At 47.1% G+C, this 15,835-nt stretch overlaps 1 protein-coding gene across 4 annotated transcripts in view; it reads right to left on the reverse strand.

Annotated features, from left to right (window-relative positions):
* The window catches only part of PIGU (phosphatidylinositol glycan anchor biosynthesis class U), a 94,728-nt gene that overhangs the window by 7,535 nt on the left and 71,358 nt on the right, over window positions 1-15,835 (reverse strand). For 3 of the 4 annotated variants that reach the window (XM_077872839.1, XM_077872840.1, XM_077872837.1), the window contains 2 exons: window positions 14,004-14,128; window positions 5,435-5,577 (listed from right to left, as the gene is read on the reverse strand). In XM_077872839.1, coding sequence (XP_077728965.1) covers window positions 5,435-5,577; window positions 14,004-14,128 — 268 coding nt within the window. Of the gene's footprint in view, window positions 1-5,434; window positions 5,578-6,212; window positions 6,289-14,003; window positions 14,129-15,835 lie in introns of all 4 variants that reach the window. The other variant, XM_077872838.1, reaches the window with a different exon arrangement.

Below are 15,835 nucleotides of genomic sequence, written 5' to 3' on the forward strand. Positions count from 1 at the left end.
GGTTTTGGATCCCAGCTTATTCTGTTTATTCTTCAATGAACAGTCACTGAATATTCTTGGTGCTGGGAATATGGTCCTGAGCAAGACAGACCTGGGGCTGCCCTCATGGAACCTTGGGTCTAGCGAGAGGACATGAGAAACAAGAGCATGAATAAACATACCCCTTAGGTTTGGGGACTTCCAAATCTCTGCTTCTTCATTGGTACCAGGAGAGCAGCATCCTAGTGCCTCCTTCAAAGGGCTGTACAAAGACTAAGTGAATTCCTTATTATAAAAAACAAGGGAAAACAGCTTATAGGGCTGTCAGGAGGGAAGCAACTGTGTCAACTCATGAGGAGCTTCCTTCTTACACAAACAAGGAAAAATCACCAAGATGTTTTAGTAAATCATGATGTTCCAATCATCATGACGTTTCATCATGATGCCAACAATAAAACACACACACAAATAAAATTCTTCTCTAGGAGCACAAAAGTATACGTGAATATACAAGGAAAGGTTCAGAATGCCACACAAGCACATGATCCAGAAGATTAAAGGGATCATATGGGCCTGGGCCCTAGTAGGCACTCTTTAAACATGAGTCGCTATTAATTATAATTTTAGGGAGAGATTTCCTCATGTTCCCTGTTTCTTTTTTTTTTTTTTAATTTTTTTTAATTTATTTATGATAGAGAGAGAGAGAGGCAGAGACACAGGCAGAGGGAGAAGCAGGCCCCACGCAGGGAGCCGACGTGGGACTCGATCCCGGGTCTCCAGGATCACGCCCTGGGCCAAAGGCAGGCGCTAAACCGCTGCGCCACCCAGGGATCCCATGTTCCCTGTTTCTAAGATGAATTGGGGTGAGGGTAATATTTAATCTTACTCTTTAAAAAAAACTAAATTTAAACACTTTTTTTTTTTTGTTTTGTTAAATAGGCTCCACACCCAGCATGGAGCCCAATGTGGGGCTTGAACTCATGGCCCTGAGATCAAAACCTGAGCTGAGATTGAGAGTCAGACACTTAACTGACTGAGCCACCAAGGTGTCCCTAAACATATTACTTTTGGTTTATATGTAAAATCTTTGACAACTAATTTTCTTCTGCTGGTGGTCACTGACCTGCGGGAGAAAAAGAGTTTAAAAAAAAAAAAGAAGAAGACATTTGTTCTTCTTCATTCAGTTTATTGGTCTAAATGTTTCCCTGGGTATTTGCTCTGGCTATCTGAAGAGCAGATCACTGGTGCTACTTCTCACACCAACATATGAATAATGGTAACAGGACCCACACAGGCCCAGTCCTCTCAACACCCAGGGAGGCTGGGGTATCCTGGTTTCAAGAAAACTACAACCCAGAGAAGTCACTTGCTGAAGGTCACACAGTGAGGAAGTAAAACCAACCAATCTATCTCAATTCCTCCTTCTCGGCAGCAGCCCGGGTGGCTCAGCGGTTTAGCGCCACCTTTGGACCAGGGCGTGATCCTGGAGACCAGGGATGGAGTCCCACATTGGGCTCCCTGCATGGGGCCTGTTTCTCCCTCTGCCTGTATCTCTGCCACTTTTCTCTCTGTGTGTCTTTCATGAATGAATAAATAAATAAAATCTTAAAAAAAAAATTCTCCTCCCTAGCCTTTCTTTCCCACTCTCCTGCCCCCCACCCCCCCAGCCCTATGGATGTTTTACTGTGGTCATTTCCTGGTTACTGACTCTGAGGCCCAATTATAATTAACAAATGATCCATGCCACATGCTGAAAACTACTTAATGGCCCCAGGGGAAAGGATGAAGCCTAAGTCACTGGTTTACCTGCCAGTGTAACTAAGAATTTACCAATAGCTTGTCATATAACAAAGTGGCACTGACCAACTCAAACAGAGCAGGACTTCAAATCTGTGGGTCAAGATGTTCTCCACATTCAGCACTCACCAACACCAGACCACGTTCTGGATGCCTGCTGAAAATCCATACTTCTCTGGTTCCCAGGACAGCTCTGGTCTGTCTTGCTCAGGGAGGGGATAGGGAAGACCAGGGGATTTTAAGGCATCATCCCAGCTAGAAAAGCTGAGAAATGCCAGCTGTAGGACTGAAGACATGTCCCCAAAGGCCACACATCTCAATGGAAGCACTGATTGTAGGTCAGATAGAAGCAGGGGCTGGCTTGATCTGTGGAGGACAGGTAGGGGCTTCAACAGCCAGAGAGACCAGGTTCTGACAGAAGTGGGAGAAGGGCTGGGACAGAGCTGCTTACTAACCTTGGCTGGTGGGGGTGACTTGGCCCCCAACCTGCCCACCTCCCAGATCTCTCGCTCTCCAGGCCCAGCTGCTACTCCTTCCTCCCCAGGGCTTTCCCAGACCACCCACAACAAGAAAGGTGGTCTTGTTCCCACTAGATTCCTCCAGTGGTTACTCTGCACACTTGGCCATTAATCACGTCATGTTCTCCCTGGCTATCTTTGGTTCATTCATTCAGCAACCGTTTGCTAAACAACTGCTCTATGCCAAGCACAAAGCTGGTAGCTGGGGACCCTAAAGTGGGAAGGACAGGCAGATCTCTGCTTGCATGAGGTGCACAGGCTAGTGGGGGAGGCAGAGAGAGAAACAAGTAAATAATATAACATTACAAATTGGGTAAGTGCTAGGAAGGAAACAGGTTAAGAAGGAAACAGTGGAGCAGGGGAACTTCATGGAAGGCCTTTTTAAGGAGGGGGCACTTAAGAGTTACTAAAATTCTAACCGTCTCATATTTGCACTCTGTGGCTCCCAACAGCCTGAAGGCAGGGGTGTATAACCTCTAGGAAGAGTGCTCTTCCTACCTCAGTCAGTGCTCCAGGACAGTGATAGGACTTGAGTGATTGCCTTGGTAAGTGCCCCCATGTGACATGTCCCTCTAATGACCTGGCAGCAGCAGCCACAAAGCCCAAACAAAGCCAGCAGTCCCAGAAAACACTTTTTTTTTTTTCCAGAAAACATGACCCAACAAAGTTGTCTGACTCAAGAGCCCAGACCCAAGGTGGCTGATGACACAGGTGTGTGATGTCTGCATAAACTGCCAGCTTATAGGTACTTGTACCACAGCTGGGAGGCCTGGAGGTTGGTATGATCTATCTGAAGGGCAACGTGGCAATATCTGCCTAAATGCATAATGCACATGTCCTCTGACCCAGTAAATCTCACCACCTGGAGACTATCCTAAGAAAACACTGGCATGTGTGTATGAGATTATGTGGAGGGATGCCCAAGGCTCTTCCATTTATAGCAGAATAACCAGAAGCAACCTCAATGTCCATCAGCATGGGCCTATCTAGTCAAATAAATCAAGTTCCTCCTGCCCAAAGGTTCTTGGAGCCATTATGAAGAGGAGATCATCAAGACAAAGAACAGTACCTAGAGTAGGAGGCCCTTCCTTTATATAAGTAAAAAAGTTCTGTATGTGTGCACATGTACTGAGAGCTGTCGTAAATGCATAGAGAGCATCTGCAAAGACACCCCAAACCGATCTCAATCATGACATCTGCCTTGGGGTGAGAAGAGATGAGGACCCTGGTGGACCTTACCATTCCAAATGCTTCTATTTCGTTTTATTTCTTTTCCCAGCACTATTAATGAATTCATGTATTATGAATACTCATCTGATTAAAAGTATATTTTAAAAAGAGGTTAAAAGAAAAAGGCAAAAGACAATGCCATGGGCTCAGTCTGGTTTTTCTACGCAGCTCAGCCACTACCTAGGACACTCCCTCCCCCTGGCCTTTTGTTCCCACCTGCAACCCCGTGTTCCAACAGTTCTGTATCTTCTGCCTTCCATGGCCCCTGAGCTCTTGCAAACATCTCCCCTACCATTTACAGAGACCCTTCCCTCCTAAAGGCAGCCACAGGGAAAAAAGCTGTCTTCTGGCAAGTTCCATGAATACTTCATAATCACTGCAACTGTATTCCTGATCCACACCTGACACTCATGAGCTGACGACAAGCTGTGGACTATTGCAGTGGAGTCTGCCAAGCTCCCCAGAGGCCCAGGGCGGGCCCAGTGCCCTCACATGCCAGCCATCACTTTCAAAGGATAATTAAAAGGATTTCAGCAAGACAGAAGGGCCAGAACAACCTTTTGGAGTTTCTCAAATATTAAGTTGAATCCTACACATTTCTGTTTACGGAGGACACGGGAGGGGCTGAGCATCCACCATGAATAACCTGAACATGACAGAACAGAGACTCCAGGATGGTCCCACCCAGGCTACAGGGCCCTCCGTCTCTCTTCCTGCTGTTCACAAACCAAGATAAATAGCCAGGCTGGACATTAGTTGTCCAGAAATGTCCGTGCAGGAAATACCAGACCCATCACTCATTGCAAAAGTCCAAACTCCTCCCTTCTTCTTTCCTAGCAGCTAACCTTGGAGGCAAGGCTCTCCCTGGGGACTATCACTGGCATCATTAGTCTCTCCAGCTCGCCTGGCTTCCCATCAAGCACAGGAAATGCCTGACTGTGCCAATGGCAAGTGAAATGGTAAATGGTACGACTGATTCTCATAAGACCTCACACAAGGAAGATGGAGCTGACCTAAGGGAACTTCAGGAAAGTTTGCTAGACCACCTGCAGCAGAATCTCTGGGAAAACTTTAAAACACAAACTCCTGACTGTTTTCCTGTCTATTGGCTCAACAGTCTTGGGAGTGGGATCAGGAATCTGGTTTTCCGTTTGTTTTCTTGGACAATCAAAGCCACGTAATTGTGACAGTCACAACTACAGGATTTAAAACACAAATAGAGAATCTACGTTAACAACTTCCCCTTCACCTTGATTCTGAGAACCACTGCTGTGTGGTACCAAGGGAGGGGCTTTTCCTGGGTCAAGGGAAGATTAGAGCTCCTAGCTGGTACCTCTCATTCTCTGACCCCTACAGCTTTCTCATCCGCTAATCCAAACCCCGAGATATGTGCCCTGACTTATCCAACAGCTAGACTGAACTATTTCTCATCTCCCTGCGTCTGCTTCTGCTGTCCCAGTTTGGAAAGTCTCTCCTCTCCCTCCTCCTACCCTCCACCCACCACCAACTGCACCCACCGTAGTGCCATGCAGCCTAGGTGCTGTTATAGAAAGAGGGTAGCTCAGAAATGAAGCCTTTCCTGAATTTGGTTCTTGGCTCCTCCAACGACCTTGGGCAAGAAGACAACCTGTGTGAGGTGAGCCTTGGTTGCTGTTTGTCAAGTAGCGATAGCACTATCTCACAGGCTTGCTGGGAGAATTCAGTGTGACAAGGGCTCCACACAGTGCCTAATAAATGCTGACCAAATTCAGCCTTTCTACTGCTCTCTTCTTTAATCTTCTCTACTGGACTAGGAGCTATTTCAGGGAAAGAATGGTCCCCTCACTCATGTCCAAATGCCCAGTTTACAGAACCTCAATGTCTGAAGCTACAAAATGAATCCCTGTCCCCATGCAGCCCTTGACTCTTACCTGCCCAACGTTGAAGGTCAGCGTGATGGCATAAAAGAAATTAGAGTTGGCACTTCCTGCATAAATCCAGAGGTGCCACAGGACAGGGAAGAGCAGGGAGCAGACGATGATGATACAGGTGAGGACAAAGATGTTTCTCAGGACTGCAAAGACAGATGGTCACAGTTAGCCAAATGCTGATTCTCCTTGGTACCTTTTCTTGTGAGGATGGCCCCACAGGATGAAGAGGTCCAGGAAGAGCCTGGGGTAGCTCAGAGGCAGAAATCCTCCTCCCAGATTCAGAGGCTCTGGGGGTGCCAAGAGGCAAGCCTCAGATCCTTGAGTCAAAGGCTTCCCATGGCCCAAACTGGTGGGAAGTCCTAGGTTTGGACTCTGCACCTCCCATTGTGGGTCTGGCAACACTGTGAAGGCCTCTGGGCTCTGCAAGGGGAGCATTTCAGCATGACAATGCCCTCTATTCCCCAATCTCAGAGTGTCCAAAGGTAATTTCCCCACACTCCTCAAGTAGAGTGCTGTTGGTCCACATGGGATCACAGACAGGAACAGCAGGATAAACCCATGGAGGTTAGAGCACCTCCTCCTCGTGCCCCAGAGTCTATGGTGTCATAGCCCTGGGTCTTAGAAAAATGTTTTCCAATTTTTAAAATTCATGTCTTAGGTTCCCCACCTTTCTCTTCAAATGTCCTTCATTTTTCCTTAGATGATTTGAAAATCTCTTTTGACATGCTCCCTGTCTAACATCATACCCCACACTCCTAGAGGGATTATGGAATCTCACCAGGTAGGAAGCTCTCCCAGAAGTCCCAGAGAGGACCTGACACACAGAGTGGTACTGGCAGGCAGGTGGAGTGCAGCTGGAGGGGGAAGGAACAGGACAGTGTGGCCCAAACTTGGCCTTAAAAGACAGAGGCCGGGATGCGCGGGTGGCTCAGCGGTTGAGTGTTTGCCTGCGGCTCAGGACATGATCCCAGAGTCCCAGGATCGAGTTCCATATCGGGCTCCCCTGCATGGAGCCTGCTTCTCCCTCTGCCTATGCCTCTGCCTGTCTCTCTCTCATGAATAAATAAATAAAATCTTAAAAAAAAAAAAAAACCCAAAAAACAAATGACAGGCTGGGGCACCTGGGTGGCTCAGCCATTGAGTGTCTGGTTTGGGCTCAGGGCATGATCTCAGTATCTGGATGGAGTCCTGCATTGGGCTCCCTGTGGGGAGTCTGTTTCTCCTGCTTCTTCCTGTGAGGAGACTGTGACTCTGCCTCTCTCTGTGTGTCTCTCATGAATAAATAAATAAATCTTTAAAAAAAAAAAAAACCTGGCACAGATATATTACTGAGTATTTTCTATGTCTGCTGTAACAAATCACCACTAACGTAGTGCCTTAAACAGCATATGGTTTATTTAATAGTTTTGGAGGTCAGAAGCCCAAGATGGGTCTCGTAGGCTAAAATCAAGGTACTGCAGGGCCGTGTGCTCTTTGGGGAGGCTCTAGGGGAGGTGTCTGCTTGCCTTTGTTGGGAGGAGGGGCCGCCTGGGTTCTTGCCTCTTGACTCCCCCCAGCAACACCAGGCTAAGTCTTGACCACGCCGCAGCATGCTGACCTCCCCTTTGCTCTCCCTTCCACTTTTTTTTAGAAAACAGACTTTAGTTTTTAGAGCAGTTTTAGGTTCACAGCAAAACTGTGGAAGAGATCTCCCACATGTACCCTGCCTCCAAGCCCTTCTACTTTGTAAGGGTCCACCTGCAGCATCCAGGCTAATCTCCCCATCTGAACATTTTTAACTTTAAATCCTTTTACCACATCAGGGTGCCACCCAGGCAGTTGGTTAAGCTTCTGCCTAATGCTCAGGTCATTGTCCCAGAGTCCTGGGATGGAGCCCTGCATTGGGCTTCCCACTGAGAGTCTGCTTCTCCCTCCTCTCTGCTTTTGCTCTATCTCAGTCTCTCTCTCAGATAAAAATAAAATAAAATAGATTGTTTTGCCACATAAAGTAATATATTCACATGTTCTGGAGATGATGTGGATGTCTTTGTGGGAAGGGGAGCATTATTCTGCCTATCACACTGTGCTTTCCCACCCCCCCTTAAACTCAAGGGGTATCTGACAGTAGGATTATATGCTATTCTTATTTTTCTTTATACTTTATTGTATTTTATTTTTATTTTATTAAAGATTTTATTTATTTATTCATGAGAGACACACAGAGAGAGGCAGAGACACAGGCAGAGGGAGAAGCAGGCTCCATGCAGGGAGCCCGACGTGGGACCTGATCCTAGGTCTCCAGGACCATGCCCTGGGCTGAAGGCAGCGCTAAACCGCTGAGCCACCTGGGCTGCCCATTTTATTGTATTTTAAAAGAAACTAATAAGTATTATTTAAAATAAACTAATGAAAAGAATGCCTTAAAAAAAACAACTTACCAATGGATCTAGATCCCAGCAGGCACTTAATGACAGAAGCTCCCTTCCTCTTTCTGATTCTGACCTTCGGGAAATCCCTTTTTCCAAATCAGAGTTTGAGGAGATTTCGGAAAATAGGGAACCTCCTGAACATCAAGGTTGTTTGTCTTGATTGTACGCAAACTTGGTAGAATTGGCAGAACTGCTACACCAGGAATTCATCATCGGAAGGGGGACTGGATTACACATGCAATTCTCAATTCTGGCTGCAAAATAACATCACCTGGGGAGCCCTACCTGGTCTAAGTAAATCAGAGTCTCAAGAGGTGGAGGCTAGGCATCCATGTTTGGAACTGCTTCCCTGGTGATTCTAATATGCAACCAAGGCTTCAAACCACAGGATTACAGTTGCAGACCCAGGGCAAATATAAGGTCCAGACCAGTCTGCTACAGAGATTTCACTGTTCTAGGTCATGATGACGATAGTCAGAACAAGGTGGTTCAGAGTTCTTGTTAAAGGTGAATGCTTTTGGGCAGCCCGGGTGGCTCAGTGGTTTAGTGCCACCTTTGGCCCAGGGCGTGGTCCTGGGGTCCGGGGATCAAGACCTGCATCGGGCTCCCTGCGTGGAGCCTGCTTCTCCCTCTGCCTGTGTCTCTGCCTCTCTCTCTCTCTGTCTCTTGTGAATAAATAAATGAAATCTTAAAAAAAATAATAAAATAAAGGTGAATGCTTTGAACTTAAGGTTCATTAGAAATGACAGGTGTCTTTTCTTTTTAAAGATTTCATTTATTGGGGATCTCTGGGTGGCTCAGCGGTTTGGTGCCTGCCTTTGGCCCAGGGAGCAATCCTGGAGTCCCGGGATCGAGTCCCGCGTCGGGCTCCCGGCATGGAGCCTGCTTCTCCCTCTGCCTGTGTCTCTGCCTCTTTCTTTCTCTCTCTGTGTCTCTCATAAATAAAAATAAATAAATCTTAAAAAAAAAATAAAGATTTCATTTATTTATTCATGAGAGACACAGAGAAAGAGAGAGAGGCAGAGACACAGGCAGAAGGAGAAGCAGGCTCCATGCAGGGAGCCTGGCGTGGTCTCCAGGATCACACCCTGGGCCAAGGCAGGTGAATGCTAAACCGCTAAGCCACCCGGGCTGCCCTACCGGTGTCTCTTTGTTGCTGGTTGTTGTTGTTGTTAAAAAGCCCTTTGTTTTATGAAATGAAGATGAATAGCTGGCAACTGACTTTTAAAAAAGATTTTATTTGACAGAGAGAGAGCACAGCAGGGAGAGTGGCAGGCAGAGGGAGAAGTGGGCTCCTCACGGAGCAGGGCACCTGACATGGGGCTCAACCCCAGGACCCTGGGATCATGATGTGAGCTGAAGGCAGACGCTTCACAGAGCTGAAGGCAGACGCTTCACCGACTGAGCCACCCAGGAGCCCTGCAATGGACTTTTTTAATGTCTTCAGCAAAATAAGAAGTTAGCAACTCTGTCACCAGTTTTTTAAAAAGTCAGTGGTCTGTGAACTCCCACAATTTGGAAACACTGGCCTGGAGGGCTTGTAGGGTCTTCTTTTCTAAACTGAAATTTCCACAATTCTGGGTTTTCAAAGCTGGGAAGGAAAAGCCCTGACTCAAGCATTTCTGAGACTTTGTAGGGAAACCTCCCTCCTCCCAGCACAAGAAGTCTGGGAAAAGGGCTATATACATTGAGAGTTACTATTATTAAACAATGTTACAACCTCAAGAGAGAACAATCCTATTTGCCATTTCTCTACTCCCACATCACTGTTTACATTTCTGTGCTGCTTTCTTTCTTTTAAGATTTATTTATTTATTTTAGGGCTGGGGGTAGAGGGGCAGAGACTCTTAAGCAGATTTTGTGCTGAGCCGAGAGCCCAACACCGGGCTCGTCGCCACAACCCTGAGATAACGACCTGAGCCGAAACCAAAAGTCAGATGTCCCTCTTAGCAGTTCTTTCTGATCCCTTGGAAATTATTTTGCTGAAAAAGATATACATTATTCCTAAACAAAACCCCTGTGGCCTGACAGCCCAGGTAGGTCACTGTTCCTTACCTCCAGCCACTCTGGATTTCAGACAGGGTGACAAGAAGGTGACACAGTGCATAGAGACTGGGAGAGGCTCCTATGTGGCTCCCGGCTGCAATTACAGACAGCTGCAAAGATGCATTCCCATGTGCCCGGAGGAACTATCACTCGCATCCAGTTGGCTTCTGGCCTGTGGTGACCTTTGCAGGAACAGGGAGCTGCTACTCACCCTTGTTGGCTGGCAGGCCAGAGGATTAAAGCTGTGCACCCGAATGTCCAGTGCTGGGGACCTGGGGCACAGGACAGCTTGTTCCAGGCACTGGGTGTCAGAGATGTCAGAGATGACCAGCGACTAATGAGGCTAAAGGTTCACCCTTCATCAGACTTACTGGGTCAGAGGGAATCAGATTTCCCACTAGTGGCCTATCTAGTCTCTGCCTCTGTTACTGACAAACCAAAACTTTAGGAGAGTCACCTTCCCTCTCTGAGCCTCAGGCATTCAGAAATAAAATTCTAAGGGTGCTTGGGAGGCTCCACCAGTTAAGCAGCTGCCTTCAGTTCAGGTCATGATCTCGGGGTCCTGGGATGGAGCCCCATGTCGGGCTCAGCAGGGAGTCTGCTTCTCCCTCTGCCCCCACACCCACCGCTAGTGCTCACTCTCTCTCTCCCTTTCTCAAAGATTTTATTTAATCTCTTAAAGATTTTATTTATTTATTTCAGAGAGCGAGCGCAGAGTGAGAGGGCAGAGTGATGGTGGGGAGGGGCAGAGGGAGAGGCAGACTCCCTGCTGAGCAGGGGAGCCCTGTGCAGGGCTGCATCCTAGGACCCTGAGATCATGACCTGAGCTGACGTTAACTGCTTACCCGACAGAGTAACTCCAGCACTCCTCAAATAAATAAATCTTAAAAAATAAAATAAAATTCCACTTGAAGAATCCAGTCCTACTAGGAGTGTAGAGGGGACCTGGGAGCTTCAAAAGTGCTTATTGTATCATTATTCTCTATACTTTGTATGTTTTTTCATCCGTATTCTTTTATCTTCATACAATAGTCAATAAAAACAAAACAACATACACACACACACACACACACACACACACACATTCAGCCTCTGGTAACTGGCTCTTTCAGCTGGACCACTGCAGGCTAGCACTGGCTCTACCAGCAGGCTGCTCCCTAACATCGCAATTGTGTGTCTGTATGACTCATCCTGGCCCCAAGCCCCACAGAGTCCCAGCGTCAGGGGCCTACACTCAACGCAGCACCCACATACCTCCTCTCCTCCCCATTGGCCAGGACAGGAAAACAAAAAGGTGAATGTGTGAGCAGGCATGTCCCCACTGGCAACTAATGTTTAAACTAAATTCTTAACCACATTACAAGTCTGAATATATCCAACCTAGACTTAGAGACTTCTCAAAGTCTCCACCCATTGGTCCAAAGGACTAGGCTGGAGATGCTCCTGGCTGAATGTAATGACTCACAGCTGTCATGGCCCAAACAGATACCCTGAGCATGAGTATTCTCTGCCATAGAAACTGGTGATCGAGGGGGTCAGCCAATGCTCTGTGCAGGATCTTCAATTAAGCTGTACTGTAAACTGCTTGCCCAACCAGCCAGCTAAAGTATCTATTAGATCATCTAGGTTTCTGGAAACCCCATCCTTATTTTCTCTGTCTCAACCCTAGAAGACATAAAAATAGCTTATTTCAAGTTTTGAAAAATATGTTTATTCTAATGATTCTGACGGACTCTGACTACTTAGCCTGAAGCTTTGATCATGGAACTATACAGGAGGTGCTCCTGCATGATTGTTACTGGTGATAACTGCAGTGCTCTTTACATATATTTCTTTCTCAAACTTAAAACACCCATGGGAGATATTCTCCCCATTTGACAGATTAAAAACCAAGAGACTCAGAAAGGTTAGATGATTTTTCCTAAAAATAGCTAGAAATGGGAAAGCCAGGATCCAGATTCAAGTCTTTCTGGCTCCAGACTGTGTTCAGTAATACGGGATGAAAGATTAACCAAGGGCAAAAGGTGTCCCTTGGGATAGATAGCTAATAAAAAAATGACCCTACTTTTGGGGAAAGAGGATCAATGCACCCAAGACCCACTCAGTCACAATCTGGGGCATGTCAACTTGTATGGTGGCCTCATGACCACTCTACTCTGCTGAGGGGCACCAGGTTGACAGCCCGCTGGACAGGGTGATTCTTTTTTTTTTATTAAAGATTTATTTATTCATTTATTCATGGCTGGCAGACAGACAGAGAGAGAGAGAGAGAGAGAGAAAGAGAGAGAGAGAGAGGCAGACACACAGGAGGAGGGAGAAGCAGGCTCCATGCAGGGAGCCTGACGTGGGACTCAATCCCGGGACTCCAGGATCACGCCCCGGGCCAAAGGCAGGCGCTAAACCGCTGAGCCACCCAGGGATCCCCAGACAGGGTGATTCTTAACTCTGCAATGAGGATGTCACAGGCAGAAGATACCACTTCCTTCTCCCAGTCAGGCTGGACTGCTTACTGCCCCACAGGCCACCACCTGCAAGGGCAGCCCAGGCTTGGCCCACCCACTCTGTTGTTTACCTCTGCTCAGAGGCCCTGATTTACAGGTAGGTTTCCTTCTAGCATCTGGTCAGTTTCACTTCCTGGTTGCCACCCAGACAGCCCCAAACAATAACAAAGATTTACTTCCTCTGAAGCCTGCCTCCTCCAGTTCATTCTTGACATCTTGCTGGGCACCAACTGTAAGCAAGGCAAATTCCACAGCTCCTTTCCCATTTTAGTTTAGAGAATCAAGTGGGGCTGGGCCACTAACACTGCCTCTTTATTAGGGAGGCTGAAAAACCCATCCAGAAACACCTGCTGAGCTGTGGGTCAGGTCTGATTCTGGGTGCTGGGTACACAGAGGTACATGAATTGTAAGCCTATCTCAGGGAGCCCACAACCACTGAAAAGAATGCTCACAGAGGGCTAAGAGCCAACTGAGGAAGATACTGGGGGCCTAGGAAGCAGAACTAGCTCACTGTATGCCATCTTCTGAGGAGGGGATGGTTAGAGCTGAAGCGGTCTTCAGAGCAGGCAGATGCCTAATGCTGCCATCTGTCTTCTACAGACATTTAGGTGCAGTGTTGGGAAATAGTTCAAAGCCCAAGGTCTAGTGTGTGTGACTTCTTAAATCTAAATAAATTTCCATTAAAAATTGAGTTTCTCAAAAAAAAAAAAATTGAGTTTCTCAGTCATACCAGTGACTATTGTATTGGACTGTGAAGCTATAGGACATTTCCATCTTCACAGAAAGTCCTACTGGACAGCATTACCTGGAGGCTCACAGCCAGCCCTTCTACTTACCTATCATGTGACCTTGAACAAGTGGCTCTACCTTTCTGTACCTCAGTTTTCTCATCTGGAAAATGGTGGTATTTTCCTACCAAGGCTGGTGTGAAGGTAAAATGACCTAATGCATGGAACATTCTTAAAACCACAGTGGCAAGGTAATTACTGAGTAAGTCCTCAAAAAATGGTGGTTATTTTGTGGCACCTGGTTGGCTCCATCAGTTAAATGTCAGACTCTTGGAATCAGCTCAGGTTGTGACCTCATGAGTCATGGGGCAGAGCCCCATGTCCTGGGCCCTGAACTCAGCAGGGAGTCTGCTTAAGATTCTCTCTCTGCCCCTCCCACCACTCTCACTCTCTCAGATAAGTAAATCTTTAAGAAAAATCCTTATTTTATTTTTTTTTTAATATTTTATTTTTTTATTTGAGAGAGAGTGAATGAGCTCAAGCAAGGGGCAGGGAGTGGGGAGGGCAGAGGGAGAGGGAAAGGCAGACTCCCTGCTAAGCAGGGAGCTGACCTGGCCTAATCCCAGGACCCTGAGATCATGACTTGAGCTGATGGCAGCTGCTTAAAAGACTGAGCTACCCATGCACCCCAAAATGCTTATTTTTATTATCATCATTAGTCTGTAGTGCCTAGCAGACACACACTCAGGTCACTGCCTCTCTCCCAGTGCTGCTAGCAGAGCAGATGCCAAGCAAATGCCTATCAATTGCTTTTTCCTTGGCTGTTTCATCCAGGGACCAGGCTGACACAAATCTGCCACCAGAGGTTAGAGGCAGGAGTACTCACATCTGTAGAGATGATTCCACACAGGGAAGAAGGCCATGTAGAGGGCCACATCCCCCACCGTTGGGTAGGACTTGAAGATGGAGATGATAGCAATCTGGATGAACATGAAGAAGATAGGGTGCTCCCTGGGGCGGGGTGGGGCAGGCAGACAGAGAGGGAGAGATCAGTCAGGGACCAGGCTCACCCTAGAGACTCCTAACCCCATCCCTTGAACCCAAAAATACTCTCTAGGGGACTTCAGGGAGTGGCTGGCTCTGTTGCCCACAAGACATGGGGGCCTAGACCAAGTAGCACAGCAGAAAACTGCAGGGACTCAGAGACGTCCAGAGGTGGTGGTGAAGAGGGCCCAGTAAACACCAGAGAAACAGCTTGTCCCTCCCAACCCCCATCCCAGCTCTGGGCCTTACCCCAGGAGCCACTGAGGAAGAAAACAAATGAAGTCACCTTCATTACTGGGCTCTAATGGCTGCTTGTCAGAGTAATCAGGTAGCCTCCCTTGCCAGAGGCTCCTCTGACAACCAAACCCAGGGCAGGAAGTGCCTCCTTGCTGATATTCTTCTCTGATAGTTTGGTCAGTGGAATCTACGGACCCTTAGCCATGATGAGCTCCTTTCCAGAAAGGCAACTGATTACTGCAGGCAGCTTTTCAACTCTTATGCACTGGAACTGGAGTTCATGTTACCTTAAACAAACAATAATGGCTACCATTTCCTAAACCCTCACTATGTGCCAAATTCTGTCCTAGGCCCTTTCCTTGCACTACAATGTGTGATCCCTACTACACTTCAGCTACTCCTCAGTACACAGTATCATCACCCACACTTTGCAGATGAGGAAAGAGAGGTTCAGAGAAGGTAGGTAAGTTAGTAAGCAGTGGGACTGTTTATCTCCAAACTTTTAAGCATCACCAGTACTGTTCTCCTGAGTGCTTAGCACGATCATGGCTCTCATCAGGAAGGGTGGGAACAGAGCTCCATTTCCAGTGTTCTTCTGAGAACTGACCAAGTGCTAAAAGGAAGCCAACAGGAAGAGGCCAGATCTATACCCTCCTCAGCTGTACCTAAACAACATGCATGTGGCCTATTTCTGCGTAGTACCTAAATGCCCAACTCATAAAGTTTTTCTTCAGGGATTAAATGGCATTCTTGTCTTGTAGGTCAAAGGTCAGAGTTGACTCAGTGGGGTATAAATCTGAGATGTGGAGACAAACATGTACACACCCCAAACACTTAAGCAGTTTTACACAGCAAATGCTTCAGACTCAGCTTGGCAAAGTCTCACAGTCCTGTAAGCTTTAGAAGGGTCCAGCTAGCTCAGTGTCTTCCTAAAGACAATCCAAATCACTGGCTGTGGGCTTTTTAGGTCACTGGTAAGAGTTGGCAACATTTCTATGAAAAGGCCAGTGAAAATATGGTCACAAAACTATGGAGACCAGAACCTCCTGCAATGCTGGGCAAGACTGCCAGAGTTCTGGAGCCTACCAGGCCAATGAAGATTTTCTGTCAGATGCTAGGCCAAGGCTATGTTATGGGAAGGAGGCATGAGCTCTGAGTTTTATAGAATGGGAACCATGCACATTGGTATATTGGTTATGAAGACTGGCAGGAAGGTTAGAACAGAGAACTCAGGCTCTTGAAATATAAACCAAATTCTCTGGACCATTTTTTTAAAAAGATTTTATTTATTTATTCATAGAGACAGAGAGAGAGAGAGAGAGAGAGGCAGAGACACAGGCAGAGGGAGAAGCAGGCTCCATGCAGAGAGCCTGACGTGGGACTCGATCCAGGGTCTCCAGGATCACGCCCTGGGCTGCAGGCGGCGCTAAACCGCTG

The sequence above is a fragment of the Canis aureus genome, chromosome 26 (assembly GCF_053574225.1).
Source record: "Canis aureus isolate CA01 chromosome 26, VMU_Caureus_v.1.0, whole genome shotgun sequence".
Classification (NCBI taxonomy): Eukaryota; Metazoa; Chordata; class Mammalia; order Carnivora; family Canidae; genus Canis; species Canis aureus.